Below are 19829 nucleotides of genomic sequence, written 5' to 3' on the forward strand. Positions count from 1 at the left end.
TTGTTCTTCCAATCCATGATCATGGCTGTTTCTCCATTTCTTTGTGTCTTCTTCATTTTTTTTTCATAAGCTTTCTATAGTTTTCAGTGTATTGATTTTTTACGTCTTTGGTTAGGTTTGTCCCTTGGTATCTTATAGGCTTTGCTGCAATTGTAAGTGGAATAAATTCCTTGATTTCTCTTTCTGCTGCTTCATTATTAGTGTATAGAAATGCAACTGATTTCTATACGTTGAATTGATATCCTACAACTTTGCTGAATCCATGTATATCAGTTCTAACAGGTTTTTTGGTGGAGTTTTTCGGGTTTTCCACACATTCATGTCATCTGTGAAGAGTGAAAGTTTGACTTCTTACATGACAGGGATGTCCACTCTCACCACTGTCGTTCAACATAGTACTAGAAGTCCTAGCCTCAGCAATCAGACAACAAAAGAAATAAAAGGCATACAAATTGGCAACGAAGAATTTAAATTATAAAATAGATTTTATTTAAAACTCATTTACCTCCAAACTATTCAAGGCCTAACATCCAAATTAAATAGGTTGAACTTGAGATTATTTGCTCTGTATCCACAGGTGTTGAGAGAGATATCCTCTCAGACTTTACACACCTACCAAGGCAACAATGCCAGGAAAACCATTAATCAAGATTTGATAGTGCCTATCTGCAGTCAGAAGAAGAAAACAAACAACACCTTGGATTATAAATGCAGGTGAAACACACCCAAAGGACCAAGTAAGTCACAATGTTGGCGCTCTTACTTCTTGTGACTGTGGCCCTAGCATCTGCTCACCATTCTGGTCAGCACTTTGAAGGGTAAGTAAGCAACTCCTTATATGAGCAAGTCCTCTTCCTTGCTATCCCCCAAATTTGAATGCATTACCAAATTTTACATTTTCTTTTCTTCTTCTGCTACCTCGCCATTCAGTGAGAAGGTTTTCCGTGTCAATGTTGAAGATGAAAATCACATCAGCTTACTCCACGAGTTGGCCAGCACCACCCAGGTAAGTAATGATCCAATACTATAGGTTTGCTTCACAATTACTTTAAAATCTTAGACTGCACTGTGATTCCATCAAAGGAAGAATGACTGAAATATTAACTATAGCAAGAAATAACCTGAAAAACATTTAATGCCACAATACCTTTTTTTTCCCCTGCCTAAATTAGATTGCCATAGCCCTATAGTATTATAAATCCATGGTAACTTTTGAAGGAGCTGACAGGACATGACAACTGGATGAGTTGGAACAGTCGCAAAGGTCACAGAACATCTAATGTACAGTCACTTCCCTTCTAAGGCAAAAGTGAAAAATGATCAACTTGGATATTACTGAAAAACTGGGCTTCTGTCCAACTTGAAATTCATTTCCACATCCCATGTATCATCTGTTCCCTTTGATTTTCTTTCATTCCAAATCAAACAGCTTGAGTTTTCATGACCTTGCTTCAGGTCCTCTTAATGATATGACATGAAGGAGTTGGGGGCAAAGAAGGTAAAAAGCCATGAATGATTTCCATACTTCTCTTTTACTTTCAAGAAACCAAAATCTCTATGCTACTTAAAATAAATCCACTGAATATGGGATGAGAACTGATATTTTTAATTATATATGTAGTGTAGTAGGAAACTATTGTTGACCACAAATAGCTCACTTGGGCCAAAGTTGTTTCTTCACGAAATATAAACCAAAATAATTTGCTAGACCCCTAAATATCTATCTACCTATCTATCTATCTATCTATCTATCTTTTTATAGGGTTTTTTTTTCTTTTGGCTTTTAAGGTATGGACCAAAAAAAAAAAAAAAAAAAAAAAAAAAAGAAGGTACAGTGTCATAATCTGAAATAGATTCAAAAGTTTAGAATTGAAAGAAAATAAGTAGTCATGTATTCCGGCCTTCCACTCAAACTGGAATTTCCTCCATAGAAATACCATCCCTGGGTGCTAGCCTTAATAAAAACTGTTTGAGAACTTTTAAGGATGGAAGGAATGCTGCTTTTCAGTGTAGCCCATTTGACTCACAAGTCAATTGTTACATGAAGCTGAAAGCTACCTTCTCTAACTTTGGCCCATTGGACTTAGTTGAGCCAAATATTGTCTTACCTCTAAGATTTACCTTTTCCAGGCCTTCTATCATTTCTCTTAGCACTGGTTTACACTGATCATTCCTGGTCACCTTTGGATATAGCTCAATCTGTCTGTATTTCTTTTTTAAAATGTAGTTTTCAGAATTGGCACTAGACTTCTAGGTATGCTCTGATTAATACAGTCTACAGGACAATTGCCTGTCTTCATCTGTAAAACAGACAATTGTTAATGGGGCCTGAGATTCTTTTAAACATCTTGAACAGTTAAAGAATACTCTTAGTTTATAATAAGCCTATGGCCAATAGAAACCAGTAGGTTATTCTTTTTTCACATGAATCATTCTTAGACAAGGTATTATTTCTTCTTGCCTAATTTATTTTTTACCTAAATGCAGGATTTTAGATTTACTGTGTTAAAATTTATCTTTATAGTTTATTTGCAGCATGATGAGATCATTTAAAAAACTAATTCAGTCATCCATGGAAATAATTCTTCCCCCTAGCTTTGCATCACCAGCAAGTTTGACAAGCACTCCTTCCCAACTTTTATCTTTGTCATTAATAAAGATAAATATTAAGTCAATCAGGGGTCAGCACAGAATTAGAGGCCTCCTTCATGGTTCATTCATTCAATACATATTTATCAAGAGCCTCCAATATGTTAAGTATTGAAAGTGATTCATTAACCAACTATCCTCAGATGTTTGCTCAATTACCCACATTACTGGGGTGTCAGCTCCAGCTAACACTGTGCTTTCCAGCTTGTGAAGAAGAATATAAATGCAGAGACTTTACAAATGCTTTGCTAAGATCTAGATTCAGCATTATATCAGGCTAGTGGTCTCTTTCAATAAGAAGATGAAGTTAATTAGGCCTGACTTACTCTTGCTTTAAACTATGCTGGCTCCCAGGGATCACAGCTTCCTTTTCTGAGCATTCACAATCCATCTGTTTCCAGTTTACTCCACAGCTTTGCCAGAATCCATGCTAAACCCCAAGCGCTCCTGCTTCTGGAATTCACCTGTTTTCCTCCTTATGAGATCCAAGATTTACCCCCTCCACTCCTCAGTGATTCCTTCAAGCTCTGATTCCTCCAAGATTGCTGAAGAAGTTCTGCAATCACATGTGCTTTATTATTTTAGTTACCTAAAATTCAGATTTTACAATAGTCAAGAGCAGAGAATCTGGACTCAGACTTCTAGATTCAATTCCTGGTTCTACCACTTGCTAGCTGGACTTTAGACATCTCTCTGGATCTCAACTTTCTCATTTGCCAAATGAGATGAATAACAGTATTTACCTTATAGGATTGTTATGAGATTTAAAAGACTTGATATCAGTGAAGCACTTGGAACATAGTGATAACTATTTAAGTATTTGTTATTATTATCATCACTACAACTGGAATATAAATGCAATTTACATGGCCAGTATAATCCCCTGTCTCCTCATCTATCTTGGGCCTCTATGTTCTCTTTCCAAAGAAGGCATTTCTACTAAAAATTGTAACATGTGAAAAATTCTTTACTTATAGCAATTTCATCTCTCAGTGGAAGTAGAAGAAACAAGAAATGGTATACCCCCTCGGAAAAGTCAACAGCCAAACAACAGTTAAACGGGAAAACTTTCTTTTCTTCCTGCTGCAAGCATCATGCTTTATCTCTAAGCAATGGGACTGCACATTTCTTCTTTATTCATTTTGTTTCCCACATGAATGAAAAGGAGATATTTTTTTCTCCTTAGCAATCTTGCAAGTGCAGCATATTCTGTACTATAGCCTTCCTGATAAGATCATTACAAGGGCATCTAGTCTTTGTATTCATCCTTGGCTATGTGTCCTTCCTCCCAGCTTTTAAACATATCTTCTCACAAGTTGAATACACTAGAGAGATCTGTGATGACATAGGACTCTAGCAGCCTCCCCTTTTCATCTGTAATTATATACTAAGGGGTTTATTTTATCTCCTTGTAATCAGAATTGCGCTTTTTCCTTTACTGCAGGCACTAACCATAAAACCTATCCTCTTTGCTCTGTGCTTTCTTGAACTCTGTTTCTCTATGATGAGGTCCATGTTCGTCTATATGCCCAGAGTAACATGGTTACAGTCTTCCAGTGTTCTCATCACTCCCACTATACTACTAAGTTGCTCCCTACTGTCTGGAACTATGCCTGGATTAGAAGTCAACCCTCCAAACAGGAAAGGAAAATTCCATCAAGATAAAATAGTCTATCAGATGTTCAACTTATAGTCAAATGCAACGTGAAGAAACAAACTGCGTAAATTTGTAAAGAACCAAAGATCTCCAACACCACTATTTATTCTTTTAAAAGCCTAAAAGAATTTACAGTGGACATACTTAATCTTGCTTTTGTGCTGGTTCTATAAGATATTTTAAGAAAGACTCTTCAGTTATTAGCTAGCTGGCTTATTAAGTTAACATTCCCACTGTGCTATCAGTTAAAGATATTCCTTTATCCTCCAACAAATGCTCTTTACAGTTTTTTTAACTCAGCTTCCTGGATTTATAATTTTATAACCTCAGTTTTACAATTTCTTAACATATAATTCAATTCCCCATATCTCACATCATATATTTTACTCTATTTCCATATTTCAGACATAGATCTCGCTCACATGGTCTTGGTGATTACTGAAATGTATATTTATCTCCTTGTGAGAATATTTTGAGTTTATTAATTTTATCCATACTTGATACATTGGTAAACATCTATGAGGCTATAGAGTTCTTCCTGATTTTTGGTTCCATTTCTCCTAAGAAGCACTAGCAACTAACTCCAGTATAGTAAGTCTGCATCACAGCTGGAGAACTTCATAGCGTTGGATGCTGGTATATTTGCTGACAAATTTTCCCCATGTCAGGCTGAAATTTATAGTACCTCAGGTTAGGTCTTCAAGTTTTCTGTAAAAACATATTCATGAGATTTCTCTACCTCCATTTTAAAGAATCTATCATTGTCACTGCAGAATCTTAAAAGTCTCTATTTCTCTCAGTCTCTCTCAGTCTCGATAGACAGACAGACAGATAGATATAGAGATATAAATATAGACACATAGATACAGATATGTGTGTAGATAGGCAGATAGAGAGAGAGAGAGATCTCCCAATATTTCGGAGAGCCAAGACCAATGAGTAAGAAGTAAGAGATTAGGAAAGGCAGCTTTCAACTTAATATCACAAAAAAAACCCCACTCATAAAGCAATTAGGCTATTCTGAATTGGCACTGAATGTATTGAAGATTGTATCAGAACCATCACCAAGATATCATACAGGTACATGCTGCTCTAAGTGAAAAGCTAGTGTCTTAATATAGGTTCCTCAAAGTACAATCTTAGACAAAGATTTGGGGGCCAAGATTTTGTTTGGGAAGTACAAGGAACACTGGTAAAGAAGTGAGGAGTGATGCAGAGAATGGAAAGTAGACAACAAAGGGGATACTATTAAGACAACTACCATAGACGATGATTAGAGCTTACTCCTACAGAGAAACTCCAAGAAAGGGTAAAATTGCCCACCTCAGAATTATCCCACCTAAGAAATGAGAGAATTGGAATATTTACACATCCAATTCCCAGGCTCACTGGTTGAGTGCTTCTCTGTAAAGAGTTATTACTTTGCCACCTCCTGGCTGCTGCAACCTGTTAGCCTGGCTTTTTCCAGTTCCAGGGGAAAGAGCACTCACAGAGATGAAGCTCGGGGCGGTAAGGGGTCCCCTGAGTACACTAAAAGGTCCCAGCGTTATGTGTGGGTGGGGCACTGTCAAGTTCCCTACTGATGTCTGGAAGACTTTGTGTGCTTTACCAATTCAAAACCTCTGTATCTATAATAAAGATACACATCCCTCTCCCATCCCACCTTGGAATGACAAGCATTCTTAGGAACACAAATTCAGAGTTAACTTTTAAAAATATAATTTTTCCTATAATGTGCTTGTCTTCATTGCCCTTCTCTTTACCATGTTGGCTAACTAGAATTCATCACCAGACCCTTGTTTTCTCTGTTCTTATCATGGCATGCCTTTATACCTTCCCCCACTATCTTTTAACTTTCATCTTTATTTTCTCATCTATGACTCACTAGATCACATTCTGTAGCTAATCCTTATCAAATCATCAGTACTGTCTCCCTTCAACACCTTACTGACAATCACACTTTTCTTCTGGAATCCCTTATGATATTGTCCTAATGTCTCTGCCTCCTACTACCCTGACACTCCCTGTGGTCCTGACTCATGACTCAGCACCCACTAGACATCTACAATGGTCTCAAGATTACCAGGACAGGATATAGGTTATTGGATTCTCCATAGGCAAGTGTACCTGAAACTGAGTCATGTTAATATCTTACCTAATTAGTTTCAATTGAACAACCTCTAAGTCTTGCCCAAACTCCCTTCTAAGTTTCCAAGCAGTGATCCTAAATATCACCTGTCTCAGGCTGGAGACTGGCTCGTAAACATATAAACAGGGACTGGGTGAGACTCAGGGGCAGAGAAAGACCCACTGTCAGGATCACCTCAAGCTTCAAGGTCTTTTCTCAGCTCAAGGAAGAAACAGGAAAACAGACACCTGAGGGAGGCAACACATCCTTAGTTAATGTTTTTCCATGGGGAAAAAAAAAGGAGATTTGAAACCATACATCCAAAAGGGAAAACATTAGAATTCTCAAATATGTCATCCTGTTATTTTTGTGCATAAATGTCTCTAAAACCTTCCCGGTAAAGACAGAAGCTATGTTTGATTCGCTCACTAATATATTCCTAGTTTCAGGCACAGAGCCTAGCACATAATAGGTCCCTAGTAACAGCAGATGAATAATTGAATGAATGAAAATGTCTGGATCTTTGAGAGCACTTTGTTTCTGGCCATGATGCCAAGATGACCACTGTGGAAAGAGGCATTTTTCCTCTCTGATATATCCTCCACAGGTCAGAGATGTAGATCTTGGTTCTGCACATTACAGTGGCAAGAACAGTGCTGAGTTCCAAGTACAAATGAACAAAATACATCAATTCAAAAGTAAAAAGGAAAGCTCAATCTCGTTCTATTAAATTTTGTGGTTCTAGTTAATTCATCATCATTCATTCCAGCACATTTATCCATTACCACAAACACCACTATCTCAATAAGCAACTGCTCCAGAAAATCAATAAATAGAAAAGAACCATTATAGAAAATATTGCAACTAACTAGCATTATGGGAAACAATTACATGTTCTTCATGCTTGATGATAATCAGTTAAGGCCATGTATGTATGTGTAAACATTGTTATTAACATCTAACTTTTGGTTCCAACTTGTTCACTCAAAGGAAATGTTTTCAAGAGATTTCATGGATGATTTGAATTTAAAAATAACTCAATGGAGAAGAGTACTAGCGTGCTTGATGATAATTCACTCATTGAATTATAGGTGTCAAATACAATATATCTTACTCTTTATTCAGATTGACTTCTGGAAACCAGATTCTGTCACACAGATTAAACCTCACAGTACAGTTGACTTCCGTGTTAAAGCAGAAGATATTTTCACTGTGGAAGATTTTCTGAAGCAACATGAACTACAATATGAGTAAGTTTATGTTTTATAACTATTAAAATTCTCTCCCATGTATGTTCTCATCCTAGCCTGTGAATAACCCTGGGAAGGCAAAACTAAGACCAAGAACAGGCTTCCCTAGGGCTCCAAAAAATAGATCATGGCAAAACTGGCCCTACATTCCAAATCTTAAGACTTTAAGCCCAGTAGATTTTTTTTTTAGTTACTGTTCTAATAAAAATGGCTTTCATTTTTGAACTCCAATTCAGCAAGATACCTGACCTGCTACTGGTTTACAAATGATACACAGACTACAGGTCAAATCATGAACACTCTATTATCAATCAGCTAGACAGTTTTAGACCTAAATTACACCAAGCCTTCTTTCCAAGTGAGAAGTCCTTATGAATTAGGACTCTCATGCTCCTGACTTTTTGTGTACGCACACTGGACTCAATAAATATTTATTTCAAGTTAACCAATTATTCCCATTTTATTATCATTTTAAATTTCTTCACCATGAAAAGTGTACTTCTTAATCCCTATCCTCTTTCTTCCCCATTCCCCCACCCATATCCCCTCTGGTAACCATCGGTTTTTTTTCTCTTTAAGAGTCTGTTTCTTGGGTCACCTGGGTGGCTCATTTGGATAAGCAACTGACTTTGGCTCAGGCCATGATCTCATGGTCCATGGGTTCAAGCCCCACATCAGGCTCTGCGCTGACAGCTCAGAGCCTGGAGCCTGCTTTGGGTTCTGTGTCTTCCTGTCTCTCTGCCCTTTCCTTGCTCGTGCTCTGCCTCTGTCTCTCAAAAATAAATAAACATTAACAAATTTTTTAAAAAAGAATCTGTTTCTTGGTTTGTCTCTCTCTTTTCTTTGCTCGTTTGTTTTGTTTCTTAAATTCCAGATATGAGTGAGATCATATAGTATTTGTCTTTTTCTGACTGACTTATTTCACTTAGCATTATACTCTCTAGCTCTGTCCATGTTGTTGCAAGTGGCAAGATTTCATTCTTTTTTATGACTGAACAATATTCCATTGTATACATACACCACACCTTCTTTATCCATTATATCGAAGTGTACGGACACTTAGGCTGCTTCTATAATTTGGATATTGTAAATAATGCTGCAATAGAAAAAAAAAAAAAGAGGTGCATGTATCCATTTGAATTAGTGTTTTTGTGTTTGAAGGGTAAAGAGCCAGTAGTGTGATTCCTGGATCATAGGGTAGTCCTATTTTTAACTCTTTGAGAAAACTCTATACTGTTTTCCACAATGGCTGCACCAATTTGCATTCCCACCAACAATGTAAAGGGTTCCTTTTTCTCCACATACTCTGTGAGCACTTGTTTCTTGTGTTTTTTGTTTTTTTTTTTTTATTTTAGCCATTCTGACAGGTGTGAGGTGATATCTCATTGTAGTTTTGATGTGCACTTCCCTGATATGGGTGCCATTGAGCATCTTTTCATGTGTCTTTTGTCCATCTGGATGTCTTCTTTGGAGAAATGTCTCTTCATGTCTTCTGCCCATCTTTTAATTGCATTATTCATTTCAGGGTATTGATTTGTACCAGTCCTTTATATACTTTGGATAATAACCCTTTATCGAATATGTCATTTGCAGGTATCTTCTCCCACTCCATATGTTGTATTTTTACTTTTGTTGATTATTTCCCTCATTGTGCAGAAAGAATTTTGATATAGTCCCAATAGTTTATTTTTGCTTTTATCTCCCTTGCCTCAGGAGACATCTAGAAAAATGCTGCTATGGCCGGTATCAGAGAGATTACGGCCCGTACTCACTTTAAGGATTTTTATGGATTCAGGTCTCACATTACATCTTTAATCCATTTTGAGTTCATTTTTGTGTATGGTCAAAGAAAGTGGTCCAGTTTCATTCTTTTGCATGCAGCTCCCCAGTTTCCCAAACATTATTTGTTGAAGACACTGTCTTTTTCCCATTGTATATTCATTCCTCTTTTGTCAGAGATTAATTGGCCATGTAATTGTGGGTTTATTTCTAGGTTTTCTGTTCTAACCCATTAAGCTATGTGTCTATTTTTATGCCAGTGCCATACTGTTTTAATTACTACTGTTTTGTAATATATCTTAAAATCTGGAATTGTGATATCTCCAGGTTTTTGTTTTTTTTTTCCTCCTCATGCTCCTTTAAGATTAAGGACCAGACTAGGGTCAGACTGAATGGTTCTTCTGTGCAACCTCAAGGCCCCACCACTATCTATAAGGGTAGAAGTCGTGAAGATAAGGACTAAAAGAAAGAAAAGTGATTCCTCAAAGGCCTAATACAGAGTTGGCTAAGCTGATGACCCTATCTCCTGTCTCCAAATACCACACTGGTCCATCTAAGCCTCTCCAGATGAGAATGTCTTCCTAAGTAGAAGCAGTTGTCCACTGTCAATACAACAAATAGATAGTAAATGCCTATATATACCAAGTCCAAAAAAGGACAGATATGGCCCTCCTCCCTTCAGAGGAAAACAGACTTTAAACAAAGAATTGCAAAATTGTGTAACAGCTGTCAAGAAGAGAAAAGAGCTGGATATATAGGGGGGAAATGACCAACTCTAGGGTCAGGGAAGGCCACTGGAGGAAATGAGGCTTCAGCTGAGAACTTAAAGATGAGCCAGCGTTAGCCAAAGAAAAGAAAAAATCATACTCTAGGCAGAGAACAGATTATATAACCTATATGTAACCTTATAACTGGGAGAGACTCTGACCCGAAGGCATTTGCACTAGAGGGAAGAAAGAAATGAGGGCTTTTATCCCAAACAGTTATTCCTCCAGGGAGTGGGTCAGTGAGAAGCAAACAGGGAGTTTGTCAAGCTCCAGTCCTGAACATTCAAATGTTTATCCAAGAGCAGCCTACCACAAGCTCAAGTCCTCATTATATTTTGGGTAAATATACCTTAAAGAATTTCACAAAAAATCTTCTCGTTTTGACATCTTAAAAACATAGAATAGTATTTATGCTAGTGAAGACGTAAGAATTGTTACCTATGAGGTCTGTATGTCATCAGAAGTGGTGCGGCCTAACACAACAAGCAAGTGTTCCAGTAAAACACAGACCAGATCCAAATCCTGGGTCTGTACCTTCCTGGTTGTGACCTTAGATAATGTGCTTCATGTTTGTGAATTTCAGTTTCCTAATCCATAATGTGAAGATATTATGCCTCTCTCAAAAATCTGTGAAGATGAACAAAACAATACACAAATAAGTTGCAACTGATACTACTATTGCTGTGACCGTTGCTATGGTTTACTATTGTACAAAGAGGGAGATGATACATTGTTTAAAGGTCAACAGAAACTGTTTTGCTTAACCCCATTATCATGGCTCATATAGCTTAGCTATCTGCTTCTGCCTGAGGGAAGTGTCAAAATGTGACCTTAAGAATTGACTCTTCAAAAAAAAAAAAGATATAACACAGTTAAGTTACAAAATTTGATTAAGATTCATGTTTGTGACTTTTTGCTCTTCTTATTACACTAGGAAGAACGTCAAAAATCCTAACCTTTAGTAGTCCTCAGTAATATTTTTTAAGTGACAGATTCTTTATAATTCCTTAAGAAAAACAGAGACCATAAGCTAACCCTAGCTACCTGAATCATGTCCTAATTCTACCTATATCCCAAAGCAGTAAAATGGCTTCTAATCGCATTCCTTTTATCAGACAGAAAGCTCAATCCTTTTTTAGTGGGTAAACTTTTTGGGAACTGGATGTAAATGTTGTCTCATCTAGAACACAGGATATTCCCAAGAGCTAAGCTCTTGTTAATTTTTGTTTCTGTTTGCTGCTTAGCACATTTGTAGCATATAATTGTCTAAATATTAAATAATAATAAGTCCCTAGAAATCCTGGAGAAGCACACCAGCAATATCCTTGCTGGGGCTGCAAGCAGTCCCTGTGCATCCCATTATTACCTCATATGGTAACTAATTTGTGTTTAGACAGTTTCCTGTCGGCAAGAATTTGTAGCTGTGTTTACATGCGACAGGAACCAGCTACTGCACAACTTCCAACAAAAAAGCTTTGCAGATTTTTTCCATGGTTCCAAACCTTCTTCACCAAGACTCCTATCACTTTGGCAGCTTTAATCAGTTTCTGAGTTGCCATGGGAAAAAATTCACAATGTGTACACCAAGAAAAATCACTATTTTTATGCCTATGCTGTACACTTAGGTACAGAAAAACCAGGAATTAGATGGTGCAAATCTCCAACTTTTTGTTCTGAAGCCAGGCTGACAGACCTTTTGGTGGGCAGCCCTTCACAGAATACCTTCCTACAAACTGCAGGATGGTTGTCTTTCCCCTATCCAACCTAGGAAGAAACTGATTGTTACTAACTACCTATACTGCTATTTTTCTGCGTATTTCAGATTAAGACAGGAACGTCCTTGGATAGCAATGGGTACTTAACAGTGTTCTTCAAGAGCAATGGGCATGTAGTATGGGAACTAACCAAATACTCCTTTTTCAAGAATCTATAAGGGGAAAAAAGTTAGTCATGTCTCTCCTTCTCAGACATTCCGTTCCTTGTTTTGTTGGGAGTCCCTGTAACCTAATTTGCTTGCATGTTTGTATAAAAGAAGTTGGGTGGCACTATAAAAGGAACATAGAAAAGTATAAAATAGTGTACATGCCCCTGTATTTTGGAGCTGTAATGTAGTCCCTATTACATTAAGAGGCATTATTTTAATCTCCTAGAATAGAAGCTCATTATTTGGTAATAATATTTGTAATACAGCTAAAGTAGTGCTTTGTCCTAAATCTAATAAAATCAAATAATCACAAGGCTGGATAGGATCATTTCAGGTCAATCCCTTGCCTTCAGGCAAAAGTCAGCACCACATTAACCTCATTCTGATGCTCTTTTGCAACTTACTAGAGGGTACTTTTACTCTTGGGTGTCATCTTAAATTTAACAGTTTTTTAATGCTCCTTTGTCCTTAATATTGATGAAAGCGTTTAACAGTTAACATAGTAATAACTCTACCAGAATGTCTCATCTAACTACCAAACAAAACACTAATCCATACATAGTCACTAAGTCTTCTAAATAATGTGAATTTTTGGATTAGGTACAGAGAAAGGATAGCCATAAGCAGGGGAAGGTCTCTTGTCCCTCTATTCAGAGCTAGTTGCTGATAGATCAGAGCTGGCCACAGTTAAGGTCTTAGACACAATTGTCTCTTGAAGGTCTTGAGGCTGTGGAATGCCTGGGAGCATTTCAGTGATGATTTCTTTTCTCTGGGCACCCACTAACAAGCCATGTGACCTAGATGATATTGTACTCACTCACTGACGATGAAAAATCTTGTTACAGTGAAAGTAGATGCCGTTTACGGTTTCCTCGTGGAGTTTTAGCTTTGCCATTCAGTCAGAGAAGTTCATCTTTGTTACACAGGATGTGTTCCTTTCAATGGATGATCTTAGAATGGAATATAGATGTTTTCTTAAAGGTTTTGGCCATTTTATTTTTTGTTTTCAAGTTTTTGTTTTGCTTGCTTTGCTCTGGTTTTGTTTGTTTTTGGTTTTTATAAATATTATATTTGAAAATCACTTTCCTAAACTATCCACTTTAAGTGTTTTCCTGGAGTTATGAAGGTGGTAACTGGCACTTTTAGCTTAATTTTTTTTTTTCATAAACCTTGAAAGACATCTATGACCAAGGCCTATGAGTCCAGTAACTGCATTTTACAACTGAAAAGGACATTAATACCGGCTAATCAAATGTCCCCTTCTAAAATTATGAAATTAGGCCCAGATATTAAATAATTTTTCTGAAGTCAACTTACAAGTTAGTCAAAACTATGACCCCTGACCTTTTGATTCCTAATTCTGGATTCTTCCTACTTCTGCCCTATCCCTTAACAATCCAATTTGGGTGTTGAATATAATTATAGAACATACTATAAACATTATTCTTAACTGTAGCAGGCAGAATGATGGCCCCCCACCCCGAAAATGTCTACATCTTAATCCCCAGAAGACCTGAATATGTCACATTACATGGCAAGAGGAGTTAGAGTTGTAGATGCCGTTAAAGTTGCTAAACAGCTAAACTTAAAATAGGTAGATTATCCTAGATTGTCCAGATAGGCCCAACATGATCACAAGGTCCTTACAAGTGTTAAAGGGAGGCAGAAGAGGAGGTCAGAGTGATGTGACACGCAGAGGACTTGAGCTGCTGTTGCTGGCTTCAAAGTTCAAAGACAAGGGCAAAGAGCCAAGGAATGTGGGCAGCCTCTAGGAGCTGGAAGGGGCAAGGAATCAGATTCTCCCATACAACTTCTAGAAAGAAACACCTTGATTTGTTGACACCTTGATTTTAGCCCATTGAGACCGCTGTTGGACTTCTAACTTACAGCACTGTAAAATAATAAATTCATGTTGTTTTATACCATACTACATTTGTGGTAATTTACAGCAGCCGTAAAAATGAGTATACTAACAAAGTACTGAGGGCTGCTCAAAGAGAAACTTTCTTTCTGCAAGCTAAATTTTTAAGTCTGCTCCTTTTCCCTTTTCTTTTCAATACCACCTTAAGACAGTTAAGACCTTAAGATAGTATTTGCCTGGGGGCACCTGGGTGGCTCAGGCCTTAAGCATCTGACTTTGGTTCAGGTTTGTGAGTTTGAGCCCGGCTTGGGCTCTGTGCTGACAGCTCAGAGCCTGGAGCCTGCTTAGGATTCTGTGTCTCTCTCTCTGTCCCTCCCCCATTCACACTCTCTCTCTCTCTCAAAAATAAATATACAAATAAACATTTAAAAACATTTTAAATGACAGTATTTGCCTCTTGCTAGGGAGCAAATATTATTTAGTATTAATTTATTGCATTTTCCATAAACAGACACAAGTTTGTTCCCAAGTTAACCAAACGAAGAAGAGACTAGGAGGGAGGTTCAGAGGATGTCCCTGACATACTTCATCAGAAAGCCCTTGGAGCAGCCACAGGAGAAGTAGACTTTTGATATGTGGCTGCAATTCTCTGTATGTCAGATAAAAACATTTCAAGGCTTCACTGTGGATGATACAAGTTTCTGCAAACTAGCTTCTGTCCATAATTTTCACAGTGCTGTGATCAAGGACATTAATGCTCATAAAATTTTGTCCTTTCAGAACATACTTTTTACATTCAACAGTAAGTAGCAAAGAAAAATGAAGGCACACATAATCCACACCTTCCAGCCTGCCTTTTATAATAGGAACTTTCACCTGAACAATCATTTATGGAAATAAGCAGGCCTCAAAGGTCTGTCACCAATTTTCATAATACTTTGCTACAGAGCCATTCTTTGATTACTTTAAACCAACCAAAAATAGGCAAGCAGAAACTAGTTCTTTAACCCCAGAATTTTTTGCCTAATAATAAATTTTTAGTTTATTAATATTTCTGAATTTCCACCCATCAAGACATTTTTCTCAAAACCTAGAGAAAGGCCCTCAAGTGACCAACTGTCTCAGTTCACCTGGGACTGACTGGTTCCTGGGACATGTGACTTTTAGTGCTAAAACCAGGGAAGTCCTGGGGAAGAAAGACCATAGATAGGGCTCAAATGCATACTTTTGTGTGGCTGCCCAAGGCCCTGATCCAGAATGCCCCAGGTACCAGGGGAAACCATTTTCTGAATTTAGAGTCCAAGGAAATGTAAATATCTCAAGTTTGGCCTGAGAAAAGAGCCTGCCTTACCTGCACTCTCCAACGATATGTTCACTCTTTGTGATGAGCAGCTCTGTTGAAGGGCATCAGGAATGATCAGAGGACACATGCGACTCCGTGGAGAATGTACTGCACCATTTACTAACACAGTGACTCTAAGTTTTTGCACATGTTCACTGGGAAATACTCATATGTTCACAGGAGCCTCCCCTTTGGTTTATTGCAGGGTATTGATAAGCAACCTGAGATCTGTGTTAGAAGGCCAGTTTGACAGCCAGGTCCGTGCCACTGGACACAGTTATGAGAAGTACAACAAATGGGAAACGGTATGATGTGCACATGATTTAGACAGACATTGTTTTGGGAACTGAACTAAGAATGGCACATTAATCCACAAATGGTTGCATTGGTAGATAGAGGCTTGGACTCAACAAGTCGCCACTGAGAATCCAGGCCTCATCTCTCGCAGAGCCATTGGAACCACATTTGAAGGACGCACTATGTATCTCCTCAAGGTAATCATTTTTAACCATGACCTTGCCATGTCTGAGGGCTTTAAATCAACGAGTTCTAACACATTAACATCTGTTACACAGACATGCTCATCCCAGCATTGTTATAACTCTTTCCCTGTCTATATGCCCCAGGGAATCAAACAGATTCCCTAGCTTCTTTTATCATATGTGGATTTTTAAATCATTATTTTGATTTATTCGAAAGGAAAATGCAATAAAATAAGAGAAGTCCTATAAATTTAACCACATTCCTGTAAGCAATGTAAATGATCACCTACCTTGATGAAATTCTTCTCTCCCAGATGTTGTTTGCAAATCCATTTGCTAAAGAGGTTCATAAACTTCACGTCTATCAGGCAACATTACAAAGCGTAGCAACAATTTGTTTCTGTCGTCCTCTAATGCCATTTTTGTCATGTAATTCTAATGAAGAAAATAAAAAGACAAGGAGTAAGTGGGAGAGAGAAGAAAATTCTTACAAGATTAGCAACAATCATGATTACTTCTAATTACTCATCCAGTTGTCTTGGTCATGTCACCTAATAATAGCAGCTGAAAATAACCTCCACGTGAGTACAATTAAGCAGTGTAATCAGCATCTTCTGAAAAATATGAGCTTGTCAAGCTTAATAAAAATAATAAACAGCCATGTAAGCCTTCAGTTCAAACACTGTGAGTGTCTAGAGGCAAGAACATACTGTGCTAGTATTGTGTTTTAATTTAATCACAGGATATATCTCTTGCTGCTGTCAAGTTTCACCTGTTGAATCCAAAGCCCAGACGGGTAGTGAATGTTAACCCCTGAATGTGATGAATCACCGTTTCCCTTTTTCTTTGCTTGCAATAGGTTGGCAAAGCTAGACCACATAAGCCTGCCATTTTCATGGACTGTGGTTTCCATGCCAGAGAGTGGATTTCCCCTGCATTCTGCCAATGGTTTGTGAGAGAGGTCAGTATATAGAATGATTTTGGGCGGAGGGAAGTAGAAAGTGTTTTTTTTTATTTAACAAAAAACTTCAATTTCTTATAACCAGGCTATAATAAGAGTAGTAACACAGAAAAAAAAAAATCGTAATTACAAGTTCCCAATTTTAGGGAACACTTATAAGGTAAAATTTTAAGCTTTTTTAAACTTTTTTAACTTCATTTATTTTGAGAGAGAGTGCACAGAGGAAGGGCAGAGAGAAGAGAGGGAGAGAGAAAGAATTCCAAGCAGGCTCTGCACTGTCAGCACAGAGCCCAATGCGGGGCTCCAAATCACGAACGAACCGTGAGATCATGATCTAAGCCAAAGTCGGACATTTAACTGACTCAGCCACCCAGGAACCCCTGTAAGATTTTAAAACAGTTATCAAATTTGATTTATTTAAATTGGACTCATCAGAACTTTCTCACCCACCTTTGGTGGAGAGACTAACTGGTAGTATAATGGAGAGGTCATTTAAAAGTAAATGTGGATAAACCACTAGCTTCGTCATTATCTTTTGGACAATAACTGTCGTATACTTCACAAAAAAACAACAACAACAATGAATAGTGGTCCCTACTCTAAATGATACTGTTTTTCACTCCTTCTAATTGTAATAAGATATATGTGAAATCCCTTTAACTGAAATTTTTTAAATATCCATGAGTCCATATTGATATAAACAAATTATTCAATAAATATATAAAAGGGAAAGAAGGAACAATCTTTCTTAAAGAAGAATTATAACTAATGGATATACAAAGGATGGACAAAAGAGAAAATTACCATTAGAACACCACAGTAATAATCATTTCGTGAAAATCTACGTATGGATGCAAAAATTAGTGAGTAAAAGTTTAAAGACAAATAGGACATTTGCAGTTTCAAAGTATCTCCCCAAAAATATGTATTAAATTACAAAGACAAAGTTTACAGTAGAGAAACAGCAGAAACTATTTAACCAAATAGTGATCAAGGTTAACATCACTGGTAACATCATCAGCATAAGACAAAATCAATATCATGTACCACTGGGTATTATGTACGGAAAAGACACAATGTCTTTATGGTATTCTTCCTAAAAATGCATAACCTTCCTCTAATCATAAAGAAAAATTGAGACAAATCCAAATTGAGGGGGTTTCTGCAAAGTAACCAGACTAGTACTCTTCAACAGTGTCAAAGTCATAAAAAACAAAGACTGAGGAACTCTCACAGAGAAGAGGAGACAAAGGAAACATGACAACCAGCATAGTGTGGGATTGTATATTGGATCCTAGAGCAGAAAATAATAGTGGAAAAACTGGCTAACTCTAAATAAAACCTATGGTTTAACTTATATTACTGTGTCAATGTTAATTCCTTCACTTTGATCGCTGTACCATGATTAAGTTAGATGATAACATTAGGAGAAGCTGAGTAAAGGGCATACAGGAACCCTTTGCATTAGCAACTCTTCTCTAAGTCTAAAATTATTTCAGAATTAAAAGTTTAAAATATTGAAGTACTTTTAAAATTAAGAATATTATTATATACAATATACGGTCTTTTGTGTGAAACACTTGTGTATATATTTGTCATGGTCTTGGTTTCTAGACATGTTATGTATCCAATTGTCACCATTTAACTTCAATGGGTATCTCGCCATCTGCCCTCTGGAAGGGAAAAACTTTTATTATTACTTTGGTTATCTCTAAGATTAGACCACTAAAAAGAACACGGTTCTGTAGCTCCTCCAAACTAAACATCACATATTTTATCATGTGTTTTTATAATGAATATACATGTGTAGAGTCATAAAAAGTATATTAAAACTATTAATACATAGAAGCCTTAACTATTTTAAAGTCTACTCAAAAAAGCCTAGGGAAGAGTTGAATTGAAGTTTAACATGATACTGGGGCTGAGGAACTATGACTAAAAGAACATAATAAATGAGTATGAGGTCCTTCATTCATAGAGGAATGTCCACATTACTTAGCAGGGGTAGCCAGTCCCTTAACAGGGTTCCCTTCTCAATACAGAGGAGTAAGAAGGAGACTTTCATCTTTATGCAGGCTTTGGTGAGAGCCACCCAAAATCTACCAGTGTGAGCTCACTTCATAAAGGGGGGCTTCTTCATTCCTCTTCCTTATTGGACATTCTCTCTAGTGAGACTATCTACAGGAGGTTTCACAAAACTTAAATAAATTTCTAGATGATAGCAGAAACACCCATAGCCACCCATAGACATTCCTTACTTACTAAAAACAGGTCTTAACTTCATATCCTACTCACTTTGAAAAAAATTTACTGCAGTTACTATTAGAAAATGAATATGTTTTTAATAGTCTAGTTTTATTAAATCTTTGCTCATCTTTAAAGTGAAAAGTTGGGGCGCCTGGGTGGCGCAGTCGGTTAAGCGTCCGACTTCAGCCAGGTCACGATCTCACGGTCCGTGAGTTCGAGCCCCGCGTCAGGCTCTGGGCTGATGGCTCGGAGCCTGGAGCCTGTTTCCGATTCTGTGTCTCCCTCTCTCTCTGCCCCTCCCCCGTTCATGCTCTGTCTCTCTCTGTCCCAAAAATAAATAAACGTTAAAGTGAAAAGTTAAATAAATAATTATTCGAGTTATATATATGAATGTAATAGAATGTCCTGGAAACAGAGAAGAATTAAAAACTATTTTAATCAAAACTATGGGTAAAATTTTGCTAACTGCTTTTTAAATATTAAATAGCTACCTCAATAGGTAGATATTATTACCAAAGATAATATTCATACAGTCTATGTAAATTTCACACATTCCATTTTTCCATGAAATTCTCTTCCTAATTCATACACAGGCTATTCGCACCTATGGACATGAGACCCACATGACAGAACTTCTCAACATGTTAGACTTTTATGTCTTGCCTGTGGTCAATATTGACGGCTATATCTACACCTGGACCAAGGTATATGAACCAATACTGAGAGGGGCTGATGAAATTAAAACCAACCCACTTTCTATTATACTTGACCTAACCACACAA

At 37.3% G+C, this 19829-nt stretch overlaps 1 protein-coding gene across 1 annotated transcript in view; it reads left to right on the forward strand.

Moving 5' to 3' along the window:
• The first annotated feature begins 708 nt into the window (after window positions 1-708).
• The window catches only part of CPB1 (carboxypeptidase B1), a 33589-nt gene continuing 14468 nt past the window's right edge, over window positions 709-19829 (forward strand). Inside the window, exons 1-7 of the mRNA XM_047100244.1 lie at window positions 709-818; window positions 931-1006; window positions 7560-7684; window positions 15563-15662; window positions 15750-15851; window positions 16699-16800; window positions 19641-19751. Coding sequence (XP_046956200.1) covers window positions 748-818; window positions 931-1006; window positions 7560-7684; window positions 15563-15662; window positions 15750-15851; window positions 16699-16800; window positions 19641-19751 — 687 coding nt within the window. The 5' untranslated portion in view covers window positions 709-747. The remainder of the gene's footprint in view (window positions 819-930; window positions 1007-7559; window positions 7685-15562; window positions 15663-15749; window positions 15852-16698; window positions 16801-19640; window positions 19752-19829) is intronic.

Source organism: Lynx rufus, unplaced genomic scaffold (assembly GCF_022079265.1).
Source record: "Lynx rufus isolate CCGP_SWC_20201006 ecotype Redwood Valley unplaced genomic scaffold, mLynRuf1.p SCAF_5, whole genome shotgun sequence".
In the NCBI taxonomy this organism is placed as follows: Eukaryota; Metazoa; Chordata; class Mammalia; order Carnivora; family Felidae; genus Lynx; species Lynx rufus.